The sequence below is a fragment of the Cucurbita moschata genome, unplaced genomic scaffold (assembly GCF_002738365.1).
Source record: "Cucurbita moschata cultivar Rifu unplaced genomic scaffold, Cmos_1.0 Cmo_Scf00005, whole genome shotgun sequence".
In the NCBI taxonomy this organism is placed as follows: domain Eukaryota; kingdom Viridiplantae; phylum Streptophyta; class Magnoliopsida; order Cucurbitales; family Cucurbitaceae; genus Cucurbita; species Cucurbita moschata.
The window spans coordinates 2,020,099-2,044,263 of NW_019268521.1; the positions used below are offsets into that span (position 1 = coordinate 2,020,099).

At 38.9% G+C, this 24,165-nt stretch overlaps 4 protein-coding genes across 6 annotated transcripts; 2 read left to right on the top strand and 2 right to left on the bottom strand.

Annotated features, from left to right (window-relative positions):
* The first annotated feature begins 2,213 nt into the window (after positions 1-2,213).
* On the top strand, positions 2,214-6,260 carry LOC111442856. The gene is made up of 5 exons (XM_023080411.1): positions 2,214-2,831; positions 4,160-4,835; positions 4,946-5,327; positions 5,632-5,694; positions 5,793-6,260. The coding sequence occupies exons 1-5, from the start codon at positions 2,513-2,515 to the stop codon at positions 5,850-5,852; spliced, it is 1,500 nt and encodes a 499-aa protein (XP_022936179.1). The 5' UTR covers positions 2,214-2,512; the 3' UTR covers positions 5,853-6,260.
* Positions 6,261-7,242: 982 nt separating this feature from the next.
* On the bottom strand, positions 7,243-16,102 carry LOC111442854 (heat shock 70 kDa protein 16-like). Of its 2 annotated transcripts, XM_023080409.1 has the most exons (11): positions 15,853-16,102; positions 15,583-15,660; positions 13,309-14,634; positions 11,847-12,059; positions 11,609-11,710; positions 10,670-10,771; positions 9,484-9,684; positions 8,497-8,643; positions 8,107-8,223; positions 7,897-8,027; positions 7,243-7,677 (listed from the first exon to the last, which is right to left on the bottom strand). In XM_023080409.1, the coding sequence occupies exons 3-11, from the start codon at positions 14,476-14,478 to the stop codon at positions 7,578-7,580; spliced, it is 2,283 nt and encodes a 760-aa protein (XP_022936177.1). In that variant the 5' UTR covers positions 14,479-14,634; positions 15,583-15,660; positions 15,853-16,102; the 3' UTR covers positions 7,243-7,577. The 2 variants fall into 2 exon arrangements, with proteins under 2 accessions (XP_022936177.1, XP_022936176.1); XM_023080408.1 differs by lacking the exon at positions 15,583-15,660.
* Positions 16,103-17,847: 1,745 nt separating this feature from the next.
* LOC111442857 lies at positions 17,848-19,381 on the bottom strand. 2 transcript variants are annotated; one of them, XM_023080413.1, is made up of 2 exons: positions 18,500-19,381; positions 18,320-18,410 (listed from the first exon to the last, which is right to left on the bottom strand). In XM_023080413.1, exons 1-2 carry the CDS (start codon positions 19,210-19,212, stop codon positions 18,383-18,385), a joined length of 741 nt encoding a protein of 246 aa, XP_022936181.1. In that variant the 5' UTR covers positions 19,213-19,381; the 3' UTR covers positions 18,320-18,382. The 2 variants fall into 2 exon arrangements, with proteins under 2 accessions (XP_022936180.1, XP_022936181.1); XM_023080412.1 differs by having other exon boundaries at positions 17,848-19,380.
* A 1,606-nt stretch (positions 19,382-20,987) lies between these two features.
* Positions 20,988-23,959, top strand: LOC111443465 (purple acid phosphatase 18-like). The gene is made up of 6 exons (XM_023081280.1): positions 20,988-21,232; positions 21,787-22,455; positions 23,034-23,222; positions 23,307-23,395; positions 23,536-23,748; positions 23,796-23,959. The coding sequence occupies exons 1-5, from the start codon at positions 21,095-21,097 to the stop codon at positions 23,741-23,743; spliced, it is 1,293 nt and encodes a 430-aa protein (XP_022937048.1). The 5' UTR covers positions 20,988-21,094; the 3' UTR covers positions 23,744-23,748; positions 23,796-23,959.
* The last annotated feature ends 206 nt before the right edge of the window (positions 23,960-24,165 follow it).

The window sequence follows — 24,165 nt, forward strand, 5'->3', positions numbered from 1 at the left end:
TGATCATGGGTTTATAACTAAATAATACTATCTCCATTGACATGAAGTCTTTTGGGTAAGCCTAAAGCAAAGGTTAAATATTTTAGTAGGGGTGGGTTGGATGGTTTTTTTTATTTATTATAAACTCATGATCCTTCCCTAAATTAGCCGAGGTGGGACTTTCACGTCTCCCTTTAATCGAGGCTCGACTCCTTTAGAGTCATAGTCATTTTTTACTATGCCTTCGAGGAGGGTTGACTCATTTTTCTTTTTGGAGTCCTCTGTTTGATATTTGAGGATTTACCAATCTATTGACACGACTAAGTTTAGGGCATAGCTCTAATTCCATGTTACAAGAACACGACTCTCCACGATGGTATGATATTGTTCACTTTGAGCATAAACTCTCATGACTTTGCTTTGGATTTCCCCAAAAGGTCTCATACCAAGGGAGAGAGTATTCCTTGATTATAAACCGACGATCATTCTCTAAGTTAAATTTCGTTTATCGAGTTATCGAGGTACCTCTACCCTTACCTAACATAAGATCCACGCAATAAATAAATAATTCGTGGAAATTGATTGTAATAATTGGAAAATAATAATATATATATATATATATATTTTTGACAAAAATGGAAAGAAAATAATTTTAAAAAAAAAAGATAATAGAGTAAAGAATTAGATATAATAAGGTGAGGCTTTAATGTTTAATTAAATGATTAATATAAAGTTTAACTTTGGGAATAGATTATTGTAAAGATAACGGCGCATGCATTTTTTCTCAATCTCAATCAATGCGTAGTTGATTTTGTCTAATGATGACATGGTCTATAAATAATAATAATAATATTATTATTTTTCTAAATTTTATGTGTATAAATAATATAGGATGGATTTAAAATTTAAAGCAACATTTAATTTTGAATTAATTAATATACTATCAAAGTCGTAATATTTATTACGGTTAAACCATTACGTTGACTTTATTTTATTCATAATATTTCACGGTCAGTGACGTTATTATAATAGTTACTCTTATTATTATGCCACTTAACATGTCGTTATTAAAAGAAAGATCCGACAACCCTAAATATTCAAGCCGCTCAATCCGACAACCCTTAATAGTTTTAAGAATTGACGGGTTTAGTTTCATTTATGGGTTCGTAAAATTTCATTTTGGTTCAATTGAGTCAAGTCTTATATGCACACTGGGCGTGCTTTGATTGTGTCTCCGGGGGCACGTTGAATGTAGATATTATGAATGTGAGGTGTAGGATACCAGGCCGAGAAACCCGGGCAACCATTCCCCTATTTGCTAATCGGTTCTGCTTAACTAAGCCCCGTCCTGGTACAAGGAGGAAGTCAATCATTCCACCAACTTATGTGTATATGTACGTTAGGGTTTGTTCCCTTTCTCTCTCACCTCACTTGAGAAGTCTCTTTCTGTGTCTCCCTATTGCTCAACTCACTCGAACGTCGAAGGCTATAGTTGGTTAGCACCGACCTTCAAGACAGCTACGTTCATAGTCTAGTGCCCATCGTAATGGTCCATATGTTTTTGTTGTCGTCAGCTAGCCAACACTAACGTTCAAGTCGAAGTTAATTGTCCTCACCAATGCTAACACGGTAGTTTTTACATTGTCAATACCACCAAACTACTTATTCACCTATGTCTAGGTATAGGTTTATAATCAACTTTTCTAAACGAAAAAATTTATAGTTGAAAAAACGTAGAATATGAATTTTTTTAATAAGTTCGAATTCTGCACAAGCGATGTTCGGTTGATGAAGATAAACCTCACCTAAGGTCCGACAAAACCACAAAGCAAGGTGAAAATATAAACGTGGCTTGAATTTCTCTTAAGGTTGGTCAGAAGCGTGTCAAGATCACGCCGTCCTACGGTTAAAAAAGTATGACTGTGACAGATGATTAAGAGCCACGCTCTGTGTATCTAGTCGAACAAGACAATCAAAACAATGAACCCGAGGGTTGAACAAAAGGCATCACAAGTGTGCCAAGAGTGTCGATATTGACCGGGCTAAGAAGCCCAGCTCAAGTGAAATGGTTTAAGCCCATTAAGACCCAGCCCAGCCCAAAGTGAAAAGGCTTAAGAAGCCCAAAAGAAACAGCCCAGCCCAAATGAAAAGGTTTAAGCCCAACAAGACTCGGCCCATATTATCCGCAAACCGAACCCATCCCATTCCATCTATCTCTCTCCCACAATCAAAATTCCCTTTCCCTCTGAATGATTCAGGCGCTAAAAATTTCAGAGAAAATTTCGACTCCCGCTAAATCTTCTCTTTCTTTTTGGTTTTTGAAATTCGTCTCAATTATCGCATCTATATGCGTTTTTCTCTCGTCCTCGGCAAGCTTGAGCGAGTTAATTTTCACGTTACTGTTGATTGCTATCTGATGTAGATCCAGAACTGATTCTTTTTGTACTGATTGCTTGGTCTTTTGCTGCATTTGATTGTTTTCTTGTTTGGAATTAACCTTACCGGATCATTCTATTTTCTATTGTGCAATCTTATGGCGTTCTATGAAGCTCCCTCGTTCTCTCTCGGCCTTGATTTAGATTTCGATTCGGAGCCTCAAATTCCGCCACCAGCTTCGGACTGTTCGGCGGGAGCCAATGCTTCGTCGAAAGAGGACGATTGTGGAGCGGTGGAGACAGGGGTTGCGGATTGCAGTGAAGAAACTGGACATGATTCGCCTAGAAAATTTAAGCGGCTCAAGCGTGGGCCAGCTCGATGTTCTTCGGGAGCCAAGAAAAGCGAATCATCACCTTTGTTTTCTGTAGTTGATGATGACATTGAAGAGTTTTCATCACAAGAAGATTCTCCCAGAGGTAATAGCTCTTTCACACATTGAGTTTGTTTTCCTTCTTTTTTCTTCTATTTTTTCCAGAGTATAAACGAAGCTTCGATTGAAGTGTTCAATGGTTTAGGACATAATAGTCGTCATCTTAGGCGCAGGGCATTGGCTATTGGTATTTGATCACATGCTATTGGAAATTTCGGATCGTTTTATTTGCATCATGCGATTATTGTGCATACTTTCTTCCAGTTTGAAGTATTTTTGGTTCAATAATCTGTTTACATTGAGATTCTGTCACTTGCCCAGAATTTAATATCTGGGTTGTTGGATGATGAAAGTCTCACCTCAGCTAATTTAGGGAATGATCATGGGTTTATAAACAAAGAATACTCTCTCCATTGGTGTGAAGCCTTTTGGGGAAGCTCAAAGCAAAGCCATAAGAGCTTATGCTCAAAGTGGACAATATCATACCATTTTGGAGAGCCGTGTTCATCTAACATGCATATCTTATGAGTTTTCTTGGTAACATGTAGTGGAGTAAGAAGTGTGTTTTCTGAAACTAGTCGCAAGTAAGCTTGAAGATTCATGATATATGTATCTATTGTGCAAAGATTTTAATGTTTATTGTTTTCTTTGTATGCAAATTGTTTGAGAATTGCTGCCGAAAGAGATAAAGATATAAAAACATGCTGTATTACCTGATCTAATCTTCTCAAAGATCCCATCTTCATGCTTTGTTTCTAAAGAATATGAATTGTTGATGGAATGAATTATTATTATTATCATTTTAGGAGAAATGATGGAGTAGAATGGAATGGAAACATTAAATCTAGAGAAGTGTTCAAGGACAGGTTGAAAATTAAATTGACCTTCGGGTTATGGTTCAAGGGGCACATACCTAAATTTTATGATCTTCTAACTAAATGTCAAGGTCAAGTGATTATCCCATGAGATTAGTTATGCATACTTAAGACGACTTGGATACCACGATACAAAAGAAACATTCAATTCACAAGAGTTGACCAATTGAGCCATCACTAATATTTAACCACGTTTGTATGGTACTGTTATCTCGGCTGGTTAGTATGTTATTACAGCATTTTGATCTTAGACACAAATAAACTGGAAGAGCTTTGTTATATCGGTTAACCGTAGATATAATTTTCTGATGATTGCAACGTAGATGATTAAATGAATCCCTATAGAGTTGTCAAAATAACACATATCAGATGACTCCTTGATTATAAATAATGGCCCTTTACTTGTATGATTATAGAGCTAACTTTTTACTCTTTCTTTAAAGTGGCTAACTGAGGGTTTTACTTTCTGAAATTAACACAATGTTCACATGTATCTCAGTTTCGTCACTCCATCAATCTGTCTGCAACAGTTCAAAGGTCCCTTTACATGGGATCTTTACTGTTCCCACTTCCAGCCAGCTGAAGGAAAAGAAAGATAAACAGACTGCAGATGCCTCAACTTCTGTTGGTTTGGAAGAGAAAAATAAGTCCTTGTTTTCTAATTTAACCATCAGTCCTCTTCGAAAGTTCCAGTTACTTGATTCTGATTCAGATGAGCCTTCTAGCTGTGACAAGCAAAGCAGAAAAGGGTATGAAGTTTCTTCATCTTTAAACAAGCCAAAGTCTACATTTGGTCTCTCTGCAACAGTGGATGAGAAAAAGAAAAGTTTGACAGCGAGTATTACTCAAAAAGAGGATCTATGGAAAGATTTTTGTCAAACTAAAAATTTTCATTTGCCAACTCCAGCCTTTGATGAGGTCTGTAAAGAATTTTCGCAGTTAAAGAAGGATAATAAAGCAACTACAGAACTTGGAAGTAGTGCCCATATAAGCTGCATGGATAATCATACTACCAATAGTGGCTACTCAAACGAACTGGTGGATAAGCTTGGCTGCCCTGCTCATTACTATTTTTTTCATAATGACCCAAGAATTCAGAGATTAGTTCGTAATCGCTTACCGAACTTTTCCCCATTGGGAGTTGATGGAAGCAGAGGATCAATGATTGATTATGTGTTAGTAACTCTTCTTTCTATTATTTTCAATTATTCCTTCCCATTTAAACAAATTTGCCCACTTTTCTTTCTGTCCTTTAACATAACATGTTTTACTGCTGCATTGACAGGAGACAGTTTAGCAACGGAGAGGCTTCTACTAGCCGACCATCACAGGTTAACATGGAGAAAAGTTCAAAAAGATCAACAAATATATCTAAAAGATCTAAGAACAATGCCTCCAAATGTTGGGCCAATGAGAAAGCTGTATCACCGTTAAGCAGTAAAAAAACACCCAAAAGATCAGCATCTCAAAAAAATAAAATTGGTAGCAGTTCAAGAAATGTTAGAAGGAAACCAGGGGCATCAAACCGTGAAGAACTCTTACAGAATTCCGGAAACTGGATTGATCCAAAGGGCTCTCTTAGTCTTCCTAGAGATGCTGGGAAACGAAGGGTCCATGCAGGTGGGCAATCAGCTGGTCACTGGTATACATCCCCAGAAGGGAAGAAGGTATGGTTCAATATTTTCGCTGCATAGTCAATGTCAATAATTTCTCGAATGTTCATGACAATAAGAAAATAGGTTCAGTATGCTGCAGAAATTATTCTCAAAGTGGAATTCCCTAAAATTTTCTTCGATAGCTCTTCCAAAAGATACTGACTATTATCTTGTTATTTATACTACCTTCCTTTTCTTTTTGTTACATTTTCGCTCATTGACATTACAACTTGAAAAATAATTCTTATAGCCATATTATTTATTACTTTGCTTAGTTTGCTGTGGTCGATTTTAATAGGCTATTACCGCTTTCCAGGTATACGTCACTAAAAGTGGGGAGGAGTTGACCGGCCGAACGGCATATAGATTGTACAAAAAGGTAAATCCAAATCATATTCCCTTGGCTTTAGCTTTGGCTTTTCTTAAGCCTCTTTTACGTTTTTATTACACATTCAACGCTTCTATTGTTGCCTATAGGATACTGGAGGCTTTAGGAAGTCAAAAAAGAAAGGAACAGGCAAGAAGAAGAAAACTTAAAACGATACCGCGCACGGGAGGCAAAACTGCACGGGATCCAAATGTTAGTTACACTGCCATCTTATTTTTGGCCTGTTTGGATGACTTTCTAAGTGTTTTTAAGCGCTTAAAAAGTTGTATTTCTTCGTTACAATTACCGTTAGCTGTTTCTTATACATGTAACAACTTTGTCTAGTTTTAAGCCAACCAATCTTCCAGAGAACATAGCAGATTGTTTTCTTGATTCTTTCAACATTATGCTTCTTCAATGTACCAAACCAAACCGTTGAATTTAGGAATTTAGGCTTTGAATTCTGACTGATAGCCGAGCCAGACAATTTTCTCCAGTCCACTATGCCCCAGTGTACAGACACTAAATGTTATATGATTAACATGATGAAGTTACTATTCTTCAGCATTCTTTTATCATCTTGAATCTTCATTCGACAGGTTTGACTTCTTGCACGAGAGGAAGAGGTATATAATAACTGTAATACTGGTTTTGAATTCTTTTTTCTTATCTGCATCCGTTTCTTGCTCAAGGGTCAAACCGAGAATCGTGAAGATGTAAGATCTAGATTACAACTTACGTTCATGTTTTCTTATGTGCATCAGTTTTCTTGCCTAGAGATTAGATCGAGAATCACGAAGATATAAGATCTAGATTTCAACTTACATTCATGTTTAATGTCCTACAAAAATTGACAGGTTTGGGAGACTTTCGTGGTTAGGTGCAATAGGGCTAACGATGAATTTGCCTTCAAAAAATGTCCCAATCTGCAATTTAGGAGGACTTAATTAATGAACGGCCATCGATTCAAATCCTGGATTTTCGAATTCAAAACTTTGACCTGCAATGACCCACCAGCAGATATTGTCCTCTTTAGATTTCACCGTAAGGCTTTAAAATATGTCTGCGAGGGGAAGGTTTCTACACTTTTATAAAGAGTATTTTGTTCTTCTCCCCAACTAATGTGGGACATCACAATCCACCTCCTTTGGAGCCCAGTGTCCGTTGACACTCTTTCCTTTCTCCAATCAATGTGGGACCTCACCAAATCCACCTCCTTTTGGGGCTTATTCTTTTCTCCAATCAATGTGGGACCCTACCAAATCCACCTCCCTTTGAGGTCAGCATCCTTATTGGCACACCAATTCGTGTTTACTCCTTTGGGGAACAGTCTCCTTGCTAGCACATAGTTCGGTGTCTGGTTTTGATATCATTTGTAACGACTCAGATCTACCGCTAGCAGATATTGTCCTCTTTGAGCTTCCCCTCAAGGCTTGAAAATGCATCTGTTTGGGGAACGTTTTCACACCCTTATAAAACATGTTTTGTTCTCCTCCCTAACCAATGTGGGACATCACATGACCACGCTATTCAACTCTTAACCTATGGATCAAACTCTTTATGTCTGGAAGATGAAGCTGAAACCATCCTCTTTTCCTGTGTAATCCATGATAACCATGGAATGTATATATATACATGTCAGATCACATATGATAAGAAATCTCAAAACAGACAATGAATAGAAACGCAATAATTCAACAAGGGTTGCCTTCAAATAGTTGCAAAATTGAGAGACAGCCCTCATTAGAATGATACATATCAGAAGACAACATGGGTGATTGGTCAATGTACTTGAACCTGTCATCACCTGCAGTGGCACTACTCTTTCACCTCATCTTCGTTCTTGATATGATCATAACCTTTGATTAATCTAAAAGAGAAACTAATGTTGCCTTTTAAGAGTGATTATCAGTAGAATTGTGATGGTTTGGTTCCTCTGAATCTCCTGAATGTGTATGAGAAGACACAGGTTGTCCCAAGATCCTTTGGCATGTCCTGAAATGCAGTTTAAGCAAAATGGTAGTAAGCCAAAAAGGCTGCAGATACCAAGCATGCTTATTTGAAATATATATAGAACTGAATTTCGGGTTCGATAAGCAGAAAGATCGTGTAGCTTAAATCAATGTTCTAAACGACCATTCCGATTAGTTTCACTTAGCCTAGTCTTACAGAAACCTTTTATATTTCAACGAATCAAACAGAGAAGCATCGTACTTGTCAAAATCGTCTTCTCGAGTTCTGATCTCGCTTGACCATAGTAAAGGGTCAGTGTTTTTTGGTAACAACTCTTGCTGTTGGCTTGTCTCTGTTAGCCATTGCTCTGCTCTGTCACACTCCTCAAGGATCTGGAGAAAAGTGGAGTTCATTAGTGAGAGAATTCAAACAAAACCAACTGTAGTAATGGTAGAGGTCATTTGTCGGTACCGAAGCTCGAATTTGAGGAGAAATTGAATCCCCATAGGAAATACGCTTTAACAGATGCTTTTTAGCTTGGGCTCTAGCTTCTTCGTCTTCGTATCGGTTAATTACAGGATCCACCAACTAAGAACAATGAAAGAGTAGAGTAAGCAAGGAGAAGAGAACTTGTAAAGACATTCGGTTCAGAAAATGTGATATATAACTTGTAACAGCCCAAGCCCACATCGGTTAGGGAAGAGAACGAAACCTTCTTTATAAAAGTGTGGAAACCTCTCCCTAGTAGACGCGTTTTAAAAACCTTGAGGAGAAGCCCAAAAAGAAAAACCCAAAGAAGACAATATCTGCTAGCGATAGGCTTGAGCTGTTACATAACTTATATTAAGTATAAGAAACTACCTTCTTAAGGTCGTCTAACTTAGAAGCATAAGCACTCTCTGTCTCATCGTCTCCATCCTCGTATAGCCACTCCTCGGTTTGCTGGAGACTTGAGAAGATTCCTTCTCGTTCTTGATCACTAGCGAAACTCCGATACGTGTTGAAAAGCTATTAACAAATCACTTTCAAACATCATCATTATTTTCGTAATACAAGATAAATATTATTCACAGTATGCATGAGAATAAAAGTCTACCTCAAGATACGGTGAACATTTAAAAAGTCGAAAGTTGTTCAAAGGGAAAGTGTTATGGAACTCTTAGGATTTGATCGAACAACCTTGTTGAAGTACAAGACGTTTAATCTAAATTATCCAAGAACCCAAAAAAACGACAAGGAATCAACTCAAGGGAAAGTTTTGGAACGGACTATCTTGATGATCAAGATCAAGGGTAAAAAAACTTGTATCTAAACTCGTGATTCGAATCACTCTACAAGATAGTTTGATCAAAACTACTGAATGACTCTAACATACAAATCTAAACACAAGAAATGCAAACGAACAAGCTCATGACTTAAGAAACATAATATGAAACTTTCATTATAATATCCAAAATCTTCGTACTAAAGTAACAACATGAACGACTATTTATAGTGTTGAAATAAGACACCCTATTTCGTATCAGAAAGTTTTACAAATTTGAAGTCACACGATAGCTTAAACTTCTTGAAACGAAACGATGCTTCAAGCTCGCACAACGGAGATCAATAATTTGAGCTAAAAAGTGGTGTGGCAGCAACTGATATTCATATAGCCGCTCCCCGAGTATCCAAAACAATTTATAGCAGTAGCGATAAAAGATCGAGTTCTATGTTTGGTTCATACATCCAACGAAACTAGACCGAAGATATAGATGTAAAGTAAGCTTTTGATAACGTTTTTTTTTTCTTTTTCGCATTACTCAAATCGAAACGTACCATTGGCATCGGAAAAGGAAGAATATTTACCTTATTCCTCATCTCATAGACATATGACTCCAAAGCGTTCTTCTCATTTTTGGCTTGTTCCATGTTCTTGTCCTGTTGAGCCAATTGGAGCTCTCTTTGTTGGGCTTTTGAGAGCTCAGCCTTCGTCATTCCACCATATATGTGTTCACTAACTGGTATGTCAATCCTCCTTGTACTCCTAACTTTTCTTGAAACATCACACTGGAAAATGCAATGAATTAATAGACACCAAATCACTGTGAAGAGACAATTTTCCAAGGAAAAAAGTGTCCGGGAGATGAGAAACTGTAACGGCCCAAGCCCACCGCTAGCAGATATCGTCCTCTTTGGACTTTCCCTTTCGGGTTTCCCCTCAAGGCTTTTAAAACGCGTCTGCTAGGGAGAGGTTTCCACACCCTTACGAATGTGGGATCTCACAATCCACCCCTCTTCGTGGCCCAGCGTACTCGCTGACACTTGTTCCCTCCAATTGATGTGGGACCTCCCAAATCCACCCCCCTTTGGGGTCCAGCATTCTTGTTGGCACACCGCCTTGTGTTCACCTCCATTCGAGGCTCAGCCTTTTCGTTGGTACATTGCCCGGTGTCCAGCTCTTATACCATTTGTAACGGCTCAAGCCCACCGCTAGCAGATATTGTCCTCTTTGGGCTTTCCCTTTCGGGTTTCCCCTCAAGGCTTTTAAAACGCGTCTGCTAGGGAGAGGTTTCCACACCCTCGTAAAGGGTGTTTTGTTCTCCCCCCAACCAATGTGGGATCTCACAATCCACCCCTCTTCAGGGCCCAATGTCCTTGCTGACACTCATTCCCTTCTCCAATCAATATGGGGGTGGATTCGAGGTCCGACGTCCTTGTTGGCATACCGCCTCGTGTCTACCCCCCTTCGGGGCTCAGCCTTCTCGTTGGCACATCGCCCAGTGTCTGGCTTTGATACCATTTGTAACGGCTCAAGCCCACTGCTAGCAGATATTGTCCTCTTTGTGATTCCCCTCAAGACTTTTAAAACACGTCTGCTAGGAAGAAGTTTCCACACCCTTATAAAGGGTATTTCATTCTCCCCAACCAACGTGGGATCTCACAAAAACATAGTATATGAGGTTTTCTAGATAGTATATAGAATTAACTGCAGTCCATCTTTCTGATGTACATGGAGCGCTTTTGAGTGCTGAAAGGGATTGTCTTTCAATACCTCATAATGGGAAAAATCGACAAACTCGGTCTCCATGTTCTCTGTATTCGAGTGAGTAGCGTCTCTCCTTGGTATTTGTTCATCTATATTGTCCTCTACAAGCTAAATTCATGATTCGTATAAATACAGAGAAAAATCTCTTAAACAGTAGTAACTTGATGAAAATATTATGTAATGGCACAAACCCAAGCCCACAGCTAGTAGATATTGTCCTCTTTGGGCTTTTCCTTTCGAGCTTACCCTCAAGGTTTTTAAAAGGCGTCTGCTATGGGAAGGTTTCCACACCCTTATAAAGAATGTTTCATTCTCCTCCCCAACCGATGCGGGATCTCACAACCCACCCACTTTCGGGGCCCAATGTCCTCGCTGGCACTCGCTCCTCTCTCCAATCGATGTGGGATCTCACAGTCCACCTCCCTTCGGGGCCAGCGTCCTCGCTGGCACACCGTCCAGTGTCCGGTTCTGATACCATTTGTAACAGTCCAAGCCCACCACTAGCAGATATTGTCCTCTTTCGACTTTCCCGTTCAGGCTTACCCTCAAGGTTTTAAAAACGCATCTGCTAGGGGAAGGTTTCCACACCCTTAAAAAGAATGTTTCATTCTCCTCCCCAACCGATGTGGGATCTCACAATCCACCCACTTTCGAGGCCCAGCGTCCTCGTTGGCACTCGTTCCTCTCTCCAATCGATATGAGATCTCACAATCCACCTCCCTTCGGAGCCAACATCCTCGCTGGCACACTGTCTAGTGTCCAACTCTGATACCATTTGTAACAGTCCAAACCCACCACTAGCAAATATTGTCCTCTTTGGACTTTCCCTTTCGGGCTTACCCTCAAGGTTTTTAAAACCCGTCTACTAGGGGAAGGTTTCCACACCCTTATAAAGAATGCTTCATTCTCCTCCCCAACTGACGTAGGATCTCACACATTACTTACTGTAGCTGATTCAACCGTAACAATGCCGTTCAAATTTAACTGGACTCTAACTTTAATCCTCACGTTCGAGTTCGAGTTGTTTGAGCCTTCGACAGGACCAATCTGCATCACAAATGGAATGAAAAAAGAAGCAGAAACAAGTCAAGACACTCTGTAGTATAGTTTATGAACACTGGGACAGCTCAAAAGCCTTCCAGCTTCACAAGAACAGTAATAAAAAGCTTAGGATAGAACATACTGTAAAACAACCAATTTTTGGAGACATGCCAGGAGGTAGATCATCTAGATTAGTGTAGAATGCTTCTAAATGGAACAAGCTGTTGCGGTGGAATGAGAGAACCTTAGTGCTTGGAATGTGTTGGCCTTTGGGAAATAGAACATTATGTGAGCCCAAGCTAATTGGTCCTGCATCTGATGAGAAGCCAATGGAGAAAGGGGATGAATCCTGAACCTGCACTTTGTTAACCATGTATCATTTAGCATTCATACAACTAATAACCTTAGAAAAACGAACTTGTAAAGAAAGTGAATGATGAAAACGTGTCGTTAAAAGATGGGACTTTTGTGTTTCATTTAGTTGTCGTGTGAGGAAAGGTTCATGTAACGGCCCAAGCCCATTGCTAATAGATATTGTCCTCTTTCGGCTTTCCCTTTTGGACTTCCCCTTAAGGTTTTTAAAGCGTGTCTAGAGAGGTTTCCACACGCTTATAAACCAATGTGGGATCTCACAATCCACCCCCTTTCGGGCCCAGTGTCCTTGCTGGCACTTCCATGATTATAAGTTCATTCCATACCGGAATAAGGCTAGGTTATATACATTCTAATTATGAGAAGGGGTCATCCGAGCGTATTTAAATAGATACTGTGGGACCCCCCAATCCACCCCCCTTCGGGGCCCAGCGTCCTCGCTGGCACACCACTTCGCTAGCAGATATTGTCCTCTTTGGACTTTCCCTTTCGGGCTTCCCCTGAAGGGTTTTAAAGCGTGTTTGCTAGGGAGAGGTTCCCACACCCTTATAAACCAATGTGGGATCTCACAATCCACCCCCCTTCGGGCCCAGCGCCCTCACAATCCACCCCCTCTCCAATCGATGTGAGATCTCACAATCTACTTCCCTTTGGGGACTAGCGTCCTCACTGACACTCGTTCCTCTCTCCAATCGATGTGGGATCTTATAATCCACCCCTTCGGGGCCCAGCGTCCTCGCTGGCACACCCCCTAGTGTCCACGAAGCGGGGTTGACATAAAACGGTTTGGCAGTAAGGACGTTGGGCCCTGAAGGGGGTGGATTGGGGAGTCCCACATCGGTTGAAGAAGGGAACGAGTGTCAACGAGGAGACTGGGCCCCAAAGGGAGGTGGATTGTGAGATCCCACATCGGTTGGGGAGGAGAACGAATCATTCTTTGTAAGCGTATAGAAACCTCTCCCTAGAAGACGCGTTTTAAAAACCTTGAAGGGAAGCCCGAAAGGGAAAGCCCAAAGAGGACAATATCTACTAGCGGTGGGCTTGAGCCGTTACAGTTCAAGTCCATGCGAGGAACATAATCTTCCTAGTAGTTTGGAAGATCAATTAAATTCCTGAGACGACTTTTAACCGTCTAGAAAATCAATTAAACTCGAACCAAACTACAAGGCAATGCACATGGCCACTACATGCCTAGCTAATGCAAGCTATAAAACCTCAAGCAAAGTACACACCTCATATTCTCTAACCCGAAAAACAGGGCTGAGCATCGCACACTGTAGAGCACAACCACGAGCTACACATTCACTAGCATTAAGTTTACGACTCGGTTCTTTCTTAAAAACAGAAGCCAATAACCTCGTTATCGCAGGGATCCTCGACCCCGATCCAACAAGTTCAACCGAATGGATTCTTCCTACAGTTAACCCTGCATCAGCTAAGGCTCTTGTACAAGGAACACTAATCCTCTCCAATAACCCAGCAGCAAGCTTTTCAAATTCTTCCCTTTTGATAAACCCCTTAACGTCCTTCTCATCCATCAGGCATTCAATATTAAGAGGTGCCTCTAAATTTGCACTCAGAACTTTCTTCAGCTTCTCACACGCCGCCCGTAATCTGATAGAAGCCTTGACGTTTGAGTTTACATCGATATCGTAATTCTTCTTAAACTCTGCAACAAAGTGGCTGAATAAAAGCTCATCGAAGTCTCGACCTCCTAAATCGCTATCAAATGTATGCGACATCATACTCATATGTCCGGGCTCGAACGATACAATAGAGACCTGAGTATCACAATGACCAATATCAACAAAGGCAACATATATTGGACCTTTATTTGAGATATCTGCTTTATAAATTCCATAGCTAAGTGCTGTTGCAGTACAGTCATGCATGAGTCTCAAAGGCTTTAAACCAGCAATAGCAGCGGCATTCGAATATAAACGTCTTTGTAAATCCGTAAAATACGATGGAATACCGATAACGCAGTCTGAAAATGGCGCTCCCAAGTTTTTCTCAGCTACATCTCTCAAATGTGCAAAGAGCATTGCCATGATCTGAACTGGAGTAAATGTATGAGTCTCCCCCAAGTATTTCACGTGAACCAATATGCTGCCATCGAGGGCTGGAGATGTTTCGAAAGGAAGCATTTCGAGATCCTTTTGAACATCTGGGTCACCATAGTTACGTCCGATCAATCTCTTTACCTGTGATATTGTGGATCTCGGGTTCATTGTTGCAGAAGCAGCACCTGCTGACCCCAAGAACCGCTGCTTTTCCCCAAAACATATCACGGCAGGGGTTTCTCGTTGTGATTCTTCATTCAGAAGGACATCGATACCTCGTTGCCTTGACACAGCAATAACACAGTTCTCATTTCCAATATCGAAACCTACCACGCTCATCTCTGCTTGTCAGGTATAGCTTTCAAAAGAAACTGAAAGAATAAACTCTCAATCCAATCATTTGCCAAAAGAAGTCATGAGTTATTCATCAAAGAACTGAATAGTCACCAAGTTCTTCAAAAGAATGCTTCAGAAATCAATGACCAGTTAATATTACTGCATAAATATGACATCAACCAATCAGCTAAGAAGATCGATTCAACTTGAACACAAATAAATTATCAAAGTAACATGGTATCGTACGGAGAGTTGTGGTTTCTAACACGTTATAAGAGTCATGCCTTTAACTTAGTCATGTAAATAGAATCCTAAAATATCGAACAAATAAGTTGTGAGCCTCGAAGGTGTAGTCAAAAGTGACTCAAGTGTCGAACAAAGGGTGTACTTTGTTCAAGGGCCCCAGAGAAGGAGTCGAGCCTCGATTAAGGAGAGGTTGTTCGAGGGCTCCATAGGCCTCAGAGAGGCTTTATGGTGTACTTTATTCGAGAGGAGGATTGTTGGGTGAGGAGTCCTACATCAGCTAATTAAGGGGTTGATCATGAGTTTATAAGTAAGGAATACATCTCCATTGGTACGAGGCCTTTCAGGGAAACCAAAAGCAAAGCCATGAGAGTTTATGCTCAAAGTGGGCAATATCATACCATCGTGGAGATACGTGATTCCTAACATGGTATCAGAGCCATGCCCTTAATTTAGCCATGTCAATAAAATCCTCAAGTGTCGAACAAAGAACTTGCTAGCCTCGAAGGTGTAGTAAAAAATGATTCATGTGTCGAACAAAGGGAGTACTTTGTTCGAGGGCTCCAGAAAAAGGAGTCGAGCCTTGATTAAGGGGAGGTTGTTCGAGGGCTACATAGATCTCAAGAGAGGCTCTATGGTGTACTTTGTTCAAGGGATTGTTGCCCACATCGGCTAATTAAGAGGTTGATCATGGGTTTATGGGTAAGGACTACATCTCCATTGGTACAAAGTCTTTCGAGAAACCAAAAGCAAAGCCATGAGAGCTTATGCTCAAAGTGGACAATATCATACCATTGTCGAGAGTCGTGGTTTCTAACGATACAACGGTGAAACAAACCATTTAAACGTAACTTACAAGCTTACCTCCTTAATAAAACAATCAAATTCTTGGTCATTCAAAGGCATATCACCATGGCATGCTATTATTCCACACAAACATCCCTACAGAAGCACAACAAATTTCAACAAAATCAAAGGGGCTTCATTAAATTCCTAAATTGATGCAGCAAATGAACTTGCATTGCATAGAGTGCCAAGAACATCATAATTTCGAAAAGGCAATAAAAGAATTCACATAATGGTCACTCAAACCAATCAATAAAGAAACCTCCGATGAAACCCATGAAGACCCACCTGAGGGCGACCACTCAGAAGCTAACGGCGGCCGGAAACAGCACCGGCGACGGAAGAAGGTATGAAAGAGAGAGAGAGGGGGGAAATCCAGGGAGGGAAGAGAGGATTGAGGTGCAAATGGCATCGGGTAGGCGACAATTCTGGGGGAATTATATACGGACATAAAAGCGAGGCATCGAGATTGTCTTTGTCGCAGCCTCGCAGAGCAGCAGCATTTTTTCTCTGTAATTTTGACTTCTTTTCTCTTTAACCGGAGACTTTTCATAGCACTACGTTATTTATTTATATATATAATACATATTTAAATTTTGTAAAATTAATTTATTTAAATTTTATAAAATTAATTGATATATTAGATATAAATTTAAACGTTATTTCTAATAAAAATTTTAATTTTGGGTATGTTTGGTAGATTAAAAAAATATACATGAGTTCGATAAGAGACTTATCAGACACAAAGTAAAAAATTTAAGGATCTATTAAATATAAAATTGAAAATTTCGTGTAGTGTTGTACACTTTTAAAGTTCAAGAACATGTTGGACATAAAATTGAAAAATTTACGATTTGATTTTTAGTACGGGTGTTCAAATGATTCAAGAATACGACCAACTTGAACTACCAAACCCAAAACCTAAATGTTAGATTAGGTTATATATATATATATATATATTTTTTTTTTTTAGTTAAATTTTTTAAAAATAAAAAAATTCGGGTCGGCTTGCAGATTGATGTTTCTTTAGTTGGGTCAACTCGATCAAATCGAAAAAGGGGTTACAATCCAACCATATCCTATCCTACTTTTAAGATTATTATGAAGATTAAAATTATTTAATGTATATAACCACGACGAATGTTTGATATTTGAGTTGTATCATATTTTATTTAGTTTGATATTTGAGTTCTACCAAATTTATTTATTAATGTACATGTGTTGTTTATAAGTAAGATTTTTTTTTTAAATAATTAAAAAAGGAAAACAACGTGACAATCCAATCAATTCCAACCCTACCCCTAAATTTAAGATACTTTTGAAGATTAAAAATTAAATAAATACAAATCTCAAAGTTTAGGATCTAAACTCGTAATTTAACTGACATTACTTTTAAAACCTATTTTTGGTCCTTTGCAAATTTATAGCACAAATTTTATATACAACATAAATATTTTATGTCAAAATATTATTTTAGTATGTATACATAAATATTGCAGAAATGAAGCAAACAGAATCCAAGAAAATACAGGCAAAAGTCACCTCCTTCCTAGTTGCTGAACGGACCCAGATCAACATCAGGTGAACCTTTCAGAAGCTCATTTCTAGCTGCAAGGTGAGAAGCATATCGAGGGCTTGTAAAGCCACTTTTCGAGACCCTTTTGATGAGAGATACGAACCAGCGAACCTAATTTATGAGATCCCATATCGGTTGGAGAAGAGAACGAAACATTCCTTATAAGAGTGTGGAAACCTCTCCCTAGCAAACGCGTTTTAAGATTCTTGAGGGGAAACCCGAAAGGAACAACCTAAAAAGGACAATATCTGCTAGTGGTGGATTTGGTAAGCAAACTGCGAGTCCATGGATATTTGAACGAGAGTATCTGGCCGAATGCAGTGTCGTGAAAGGGATTTTGGCCTCCATTTGGTTCCTATGACTTTAGATGAAAAGATGATGTTTGAAGGGAGTGGATTGAGTTCAAATCTCTATTAATATTCTATTGAAGTTGATGGAGCTAGAACTCATGTAAAACTATGCTTGGATCATCATTGAGATGAGTACTCAGACCAATATAGAGATGGCTGAAGGTTTGTGATCTTTCAACTTCTTCTTCTGGTAAGGAATTAGTTATGTTTGCATTTATCTCATGTAACGGCACAAACCCATCGCTAGTAGATATCGTCCTCTTTGGACTTTCCTTTCCGAACTTCCCCTCAAGGTTTTAAAACGTGTCTGCTAGGAAAAAGTTTCCACACCCTTCTAAAGAATGTTTCGTTCCTAGTTGGGACCTCACAATCCACCCCCTTTAGGGTCCAGCATCCTCGCTGGCACTCGTTCCCCTCTCCAATCGACCCTCTTCCTTCGAGGCACAGCATCCTCGTTGACACTCGTTCCTCTCTCCAATCAATGTGGGATCTCACATCTCACCTCTTTGACAAATGAGAATCAAGGGTCTACAAATCCTGCACTATCGTTGCATATCAACATCTTGTCTCGTCGGTCAATACATATTCATCGAGAACCAAACTAAGAGTTGCCCATTTGATTCGGAGGAAATCTTAAATTTGAGTAGTGATTCTCAACCTCTCATCTTTACATCTCCTTTGATCTCCTATCATGGATTCAAAAACATCCAACAAATCATCCAGCCCCTCAGGGTGATCACCTATTACTTTCAAGGCATAGACAATGCTTTCAATGGTGGACAAAAAACCAGTCTTAGGCTGACGTCTAACTTCACTATACAAGCTCATCTTCTCTAAATCCAACTTCATATGAGGCAAAAGCCTCAACCAAGGATTTTCATTGTACATTCTCTTAGCTTTTGCCCATGTTCCATCTAAAACTATCAAATTATTGACATGAAAATCACTACTATGAACATCATCATCATTTACAGTAAAAGCATTATCAGAGGGAAAAAGTAGTACTGACTTGGGAGGAACCTCGATTTCGAACTCAGCATATTCCTCTAGCTCCTTGCTTTCATCCACCTGCCGCTTCTGCAGTTTCTTCACGATGAATCCTTTCGCCATTGATGACCTAATTTCTGGAGATGCGAAAATCTCATCGATTTTAAGATCCTGCAAACTCGGTTGATGCATCCAGATGTGCTTGAATGAGTTAACGACGCCATATTTCCCAATCGTAGCGGTAATCGCAGCTCCTTCGTCAGATTTTGTGCAAGTAGGCTTACCAACTAGAGATTCATCCCGATTCTGTACTTGAATTTGAGGCTTTTGAGCAGCATTTTGACCATTTCCGAAACTAAATTCTTCATCAGAATTTAGTTCAGGCAACCGAATAGTGAATCGAGCCTCGAAATTAACGTCGGAAACGGGAGCGATCTCGACATTCTTGAGACCTAATTTGGCGATTCTAGAAGAATTTAGCGGGTGCTTTTTCTCTAAACTGTGCTGAAGAATGATTACTCCGACTGAGTTCTCGAGACTAGGGTTATGGAGCCGCGAACAGAGACAGATGCGGGCCGGTTTCGAGCAGGATGGACAGACGAGTCTTCCGGTACTGGGAGGAACATCCGCCATAGCTAGGGTTTGAAGAAGCTTGAATTGAAGATGATTTGGAGGAAAGCGATTTAGCGGGTTTTTAGAGTTTCCGAACCGGATCCGAAATCGAAAATGAAGCATCGTTCTCGGCGGCGCTCTATCGTCACCGGCGAATTTCCCGACAACGCCATTTGTAGAACTAGAAAAGTGTACGTACTTTACGACGTCGTTTGATTGAGTAGATAAGTTTTCCTACGTGGAACAATGATTGGCTCATATTAGTTTTCATTGCAATATTCCCTTTTTCAATTTTTTTAATCATTTAATTATTTTAAAACAACAATCCCCCATTCCCATCGTTAGACTAACACGACTCTCCACAATGGTATTGTAACGACCCAGATCCACACAGATCCGTTTGTTCTCCTACACATCGCCCCTTTGGGGCCCAGCATCCTTATTGGCATATCGTTCGGTGTTTGGCTCTGATACCATTTGTAACGACCTAGACGCCCTTGAGGGAAGCCCGAAAGGGAAAGCCTAAAAGGACTTCTCCGGCACATCGCGCCCTTTAGGGCCCAGCATCCTTACTAGCACATCGTTCGGTGTCTGGCTCTGATATCATTTGTAACGACCCAGACGCCCTTGAGGGGAAGCCTAAAGAGGACAAAATCTGCTAGCGGTGGTTGTCCACTTTGAGTGTAAGCTCTCATGGTTTTGCTTTGTACTTCACCAAAAGACCTCGTACCAATGGAGAGAGTATTCTTTGATTACAAACCCACGATCATTCCCTAAAATAGTCGATGTGAGACTTTCATCATCCAACGCCAATAACCCGACCTGCCAGTAAATTTGAAAACTTGCATTTCATTTAGTGCAAATTTAATATTTGAAATATTTTTATTTTTAACTCTGATCAGGTGGCTTGAAAACTTGGCACAAGACTATCCATACTCTTATCCTTTTAACTAGATCGAGAGTTTTCTAAATTTATTATATATTGTTGGATGATGAAGGTCCCACATCGGCTAATTTAAGAAATGATTATGGGTTTATAAGTGAGTAATACTATCTCCATTCATATGAGGTCTTTTGGGGAAACCCAGAGTAAAGCCATGAGAGCCTATGCATAAAGTGGACAATATCATACCATTATGGAGAGTCGTGTTCATCTAACTCGAATTTAATTTAAAGGATAATTATGTTCGGGAGAGCTTTCGTGTTAGGAAAAAATATTAAAAAATGGAAAGTTAGGGGGAATCTACGTCCCTTGTTTCTTACTCCAACTTGAAATAATTAGGTATTTGGATATTGGAGTTTGGGTCATTTCCCACCATCGATTGATAATAGATTTATCCTAAACTTTTAAGCGGTATTATTTAGAGATTATATTTATTTTATTTTATATATAAAAATAAATAAATAATATTTATTTTATTCTATTTATTTAATTTCTACATTATATTATATTTTTATTTATGAAATATTATTAAATTTGAAATTATATTAAAAATTGAAAAACATATTATTTTCTTTAGAAATATATAAAAGATAGGAAAAAAAAATTTAACGTGGAAAATCCAATTTCCTACAAAATAAATAAATAAAATTATTTACTCTACTTTTTAAAATAATTCAATTTTTATGGTTGAAATTATTGAGTTTTTGGTATTTATACATTATTTTTTTAATTAGAAAAAATTAAAATAAGGTAAAAAAAATCAATTTTTTTTATTGATGTAGTTGAAGTTATAAATTTTAATTAATTGATTTTTTATAATTTTTATTCGATAAATTAAATAAAGAGATTGAATTTAGCATTTATTTAAAATGATTTAATAATATAATTTTATAAATTATGAAGGTTCTGTAAATTCTGTCACTGTCAAGTATGAACCAAAGTGGAAATGGAAGAAGAAATGGATAAATTGTTCTTCTTTTCACACAAACAAACAATTTTCTAGGGCGATTTCTTCTGTGTTCTAACAAATTGCAGGAAGCAATCGGATGAACTCGAGTGAAAATGGAAGGGAAGGTGATTCTTATGCTCTTGCTCTTCGTTTCAATCATCTCCACTTTCAGAGCTGATTATGTTCGTCCTCAGCCACGCGAAACTCTGCATTTTCCATGGAGTTTTAAATCATCTTCTCAACCACAGCAGGTTTCATGTCCACTTCTTGTTGGTTTTTGTTTGTGCAAAGCGAGATTGAGTCGTCGTTGTGTTGGATTTTTGAAGATTCGTTGTGAATCCATGTTTGATTTTGCAGTAGCACGATTCATCTAGGTGAATCGCTTTTAAATCGAATTCTCGTTGTACAGTAATTTTTGTCAACTGTGTTCGTCAATTTCCGACCTGTTAAATCTTGGTATTTACTAGTATCATCTGTATGTTTGTTTGTGAAGAAATTTGGTGGACTTTCTTGGCTAAGAATAGTAACGATTTTTTTTCACCTTCTGAATTTGGTAATCTTAGGGTTTTGATCATGAACATCAACCTAGATTGGTTAAGAACAAGAACAAATGATTATGCTGGAGTAAAAACAAATGGTTAAGATCGTTAGCATGGTACAAATCCCTGTAGTATCATTTCTTAACCAATTAACATTGATAATCACTTTTGTTGAATTCTGTGCTAATTTTCGAAGTCCATGAAAGAAGGAAAGTTTTAGCAGTTTGAGTTGTTTTTGTTTGATGTATTTCATTAATTCCTTTTAGGTGCATATCTCCCTAGCAGGAGACGAGCATATGAGAGTCACATGGATTACTAACGATCACTCTGCTCCCTCTTATGTTGAATATGGCACATCACCTGGAGAATATACTTCTGTTTCTCAAGGAGAGAGCACCTCATATAGTTATATTTTGTATAAGTCAGGGAAGATACATCATACAGTAATCGGCCCTCTAAAGGCTGGGACGGTTTATTATTACCGATGTGGAGGGGAAGGTTCTGAGTTCCAGCTGAAGACACCTCCTTCCCAGTTGCCAATTACTTTTTCAGTGGCTGGGGACCTGGGTCAAAGTGGATGGACTAAATCAACATTAGAGCACATTGATCTGTGCAAATATGATGTTCATTTGCTTCCGGGCGACCTATCCTACGCCGATTACTTGCAGCATCGGTGGGACACATTTGGTGAGCTTGTTGAGCCGCTTGCAAGTGCGAGGCCATGGATGGTAACTGAAGGGAACCATGAAAAGGAGGACATATTTCTATTCAAGGCTCCATTTGACTCCTATAATGCAAGATGGAAGATGCCATTTGAGGAGAGTGGTTCAAGTTCAAATCTCTATTATTCTTTTGAAGTTGCCGGAACTCATGTGATTATGCTTGGATCTTATACTGATTATGATGAATCCTCATATCAATATGCATGGTTGAAGGTTCGTGAGCTTTTAATTTTATTTACAGAAGGATGCTTGGTGAGAAGTTTAGGACACTTTTCTAAGACGATATGAATAGGTTATGGAGCTGACGGATTATTTACAGCTTAGTCAATGGTTATAGTTATAGATTAGTAAAGTTATATATCGTAAATGACATATAAAGTAAATACTAAATAGTACATATGTACCGTAAGAAGCTATACCTATGGCAGATAGTTATATATAGTAGTTGATTATATCTGGTACAGTTATATATAGTAAAATGAACCATATATTATACCCTATTAGGCAGCGTTTTGAGAATGTATTCTCTGTATTCTCTCTAGTTATACATACATGAAGTCATTAATATAACCTTTAGCAAATAGTCCTCTTTGCATTTTCTCTCTGATGTTCTTCATGTTTATCTAGATCGAGTGTGTGCGTTGTTGTGCGATCTTAGTCAAAGTCTAAATGTTTAACCCAACCAGTTCCGTTGGATTTGACCATTCAATTCAACATCTTCTCTCGATTCCTTCCACTACCATGAATCCTTTGAATAGATTTCTTATATGAGAAATTTTCTTGTTCAATAGGCTGATCTTGCAAAGGTGGACAGGGAAAGAACACCCTGGCTAGTAGTGTTATTCCATGTGCCATGGTACAATAGTAATAAAGCTCATCAAGGTGAAGGTGCAGGTATGATGGCTGCCATAGAGCCGTTGTTATATGCAGCTGGGGCAGACATAGTCATTGCTGGCCATGTCCATGCTTACGAACGCTCGGTAAATAATTTTTGCTCTTTTTGCATATCTGATTGTTCCTTGTTCGCCTCGAGCATCCGTTGATTCGTTTTCACTCTTTGGCAGAAACGTGTGAATGCTGGAAAATCTGATCCTTGTGGTGCTGTGCATATAACTATTGGCGACGGAGGAAACCGAGAAGGTTTAGCTCACAAGTATGGGATAACTATATTGAAGTGAACTTTTTATGAAAGTTCAATAACCATAATTATCGAAATATAGCTATTTCATTCCATAAGTACGAACATTAATGGATGAAAATGTTGAAAGCTGATTGATATTTCGTTTTGTTTAGGTACAACTCACAGCCTGAATGGTCAATTTTTCGGGAAGCTAGTTTCGGTCACGGGGAACTGAAGATAGTGAACTCAACTCATGCGTTTTGGAGTTGGCATAGAAATGATGATGATGAACCAGTAAAGTCTGATCAAGCATGGATAACCTCATTGATAGGTTCTGGTTGTGTTGCTGAGAAGAACCATCGACTGAAGAGTTTCAGATGAAACCTTTGGACCTTTGGATCGATTTAACATAGTTTATCTTCCTCTCTGTTCCAATGTAAATAGTTGATGTGAACATATAATTCATCTTACATCAGTTTCTAGTTCCATCATTCTCATTTATCTGCATCTACTACACCTGTAATTTGACTAGAACTCGTTATATGTAAGGTATATCAATTGATTGTAGCAAATCAATTGTCGTTATTGATCTCTCTATTCAAGCTATCCCAAGATTTGTCAGGTTATAAGATCACACGTTGGTTGGAGAAAGGAACGAAACATTCATGAAGGTGTGGAAACCTCTCTTGATGCATTTTAAAACAGTGAAGTTGACAGCGATACGTAACGGGTTAAAGCGGACAATGTCTGCTAGTGGTAAGCTTGGGTTGTTACAAATGGTATCAGAACCAGACACCGAGTAG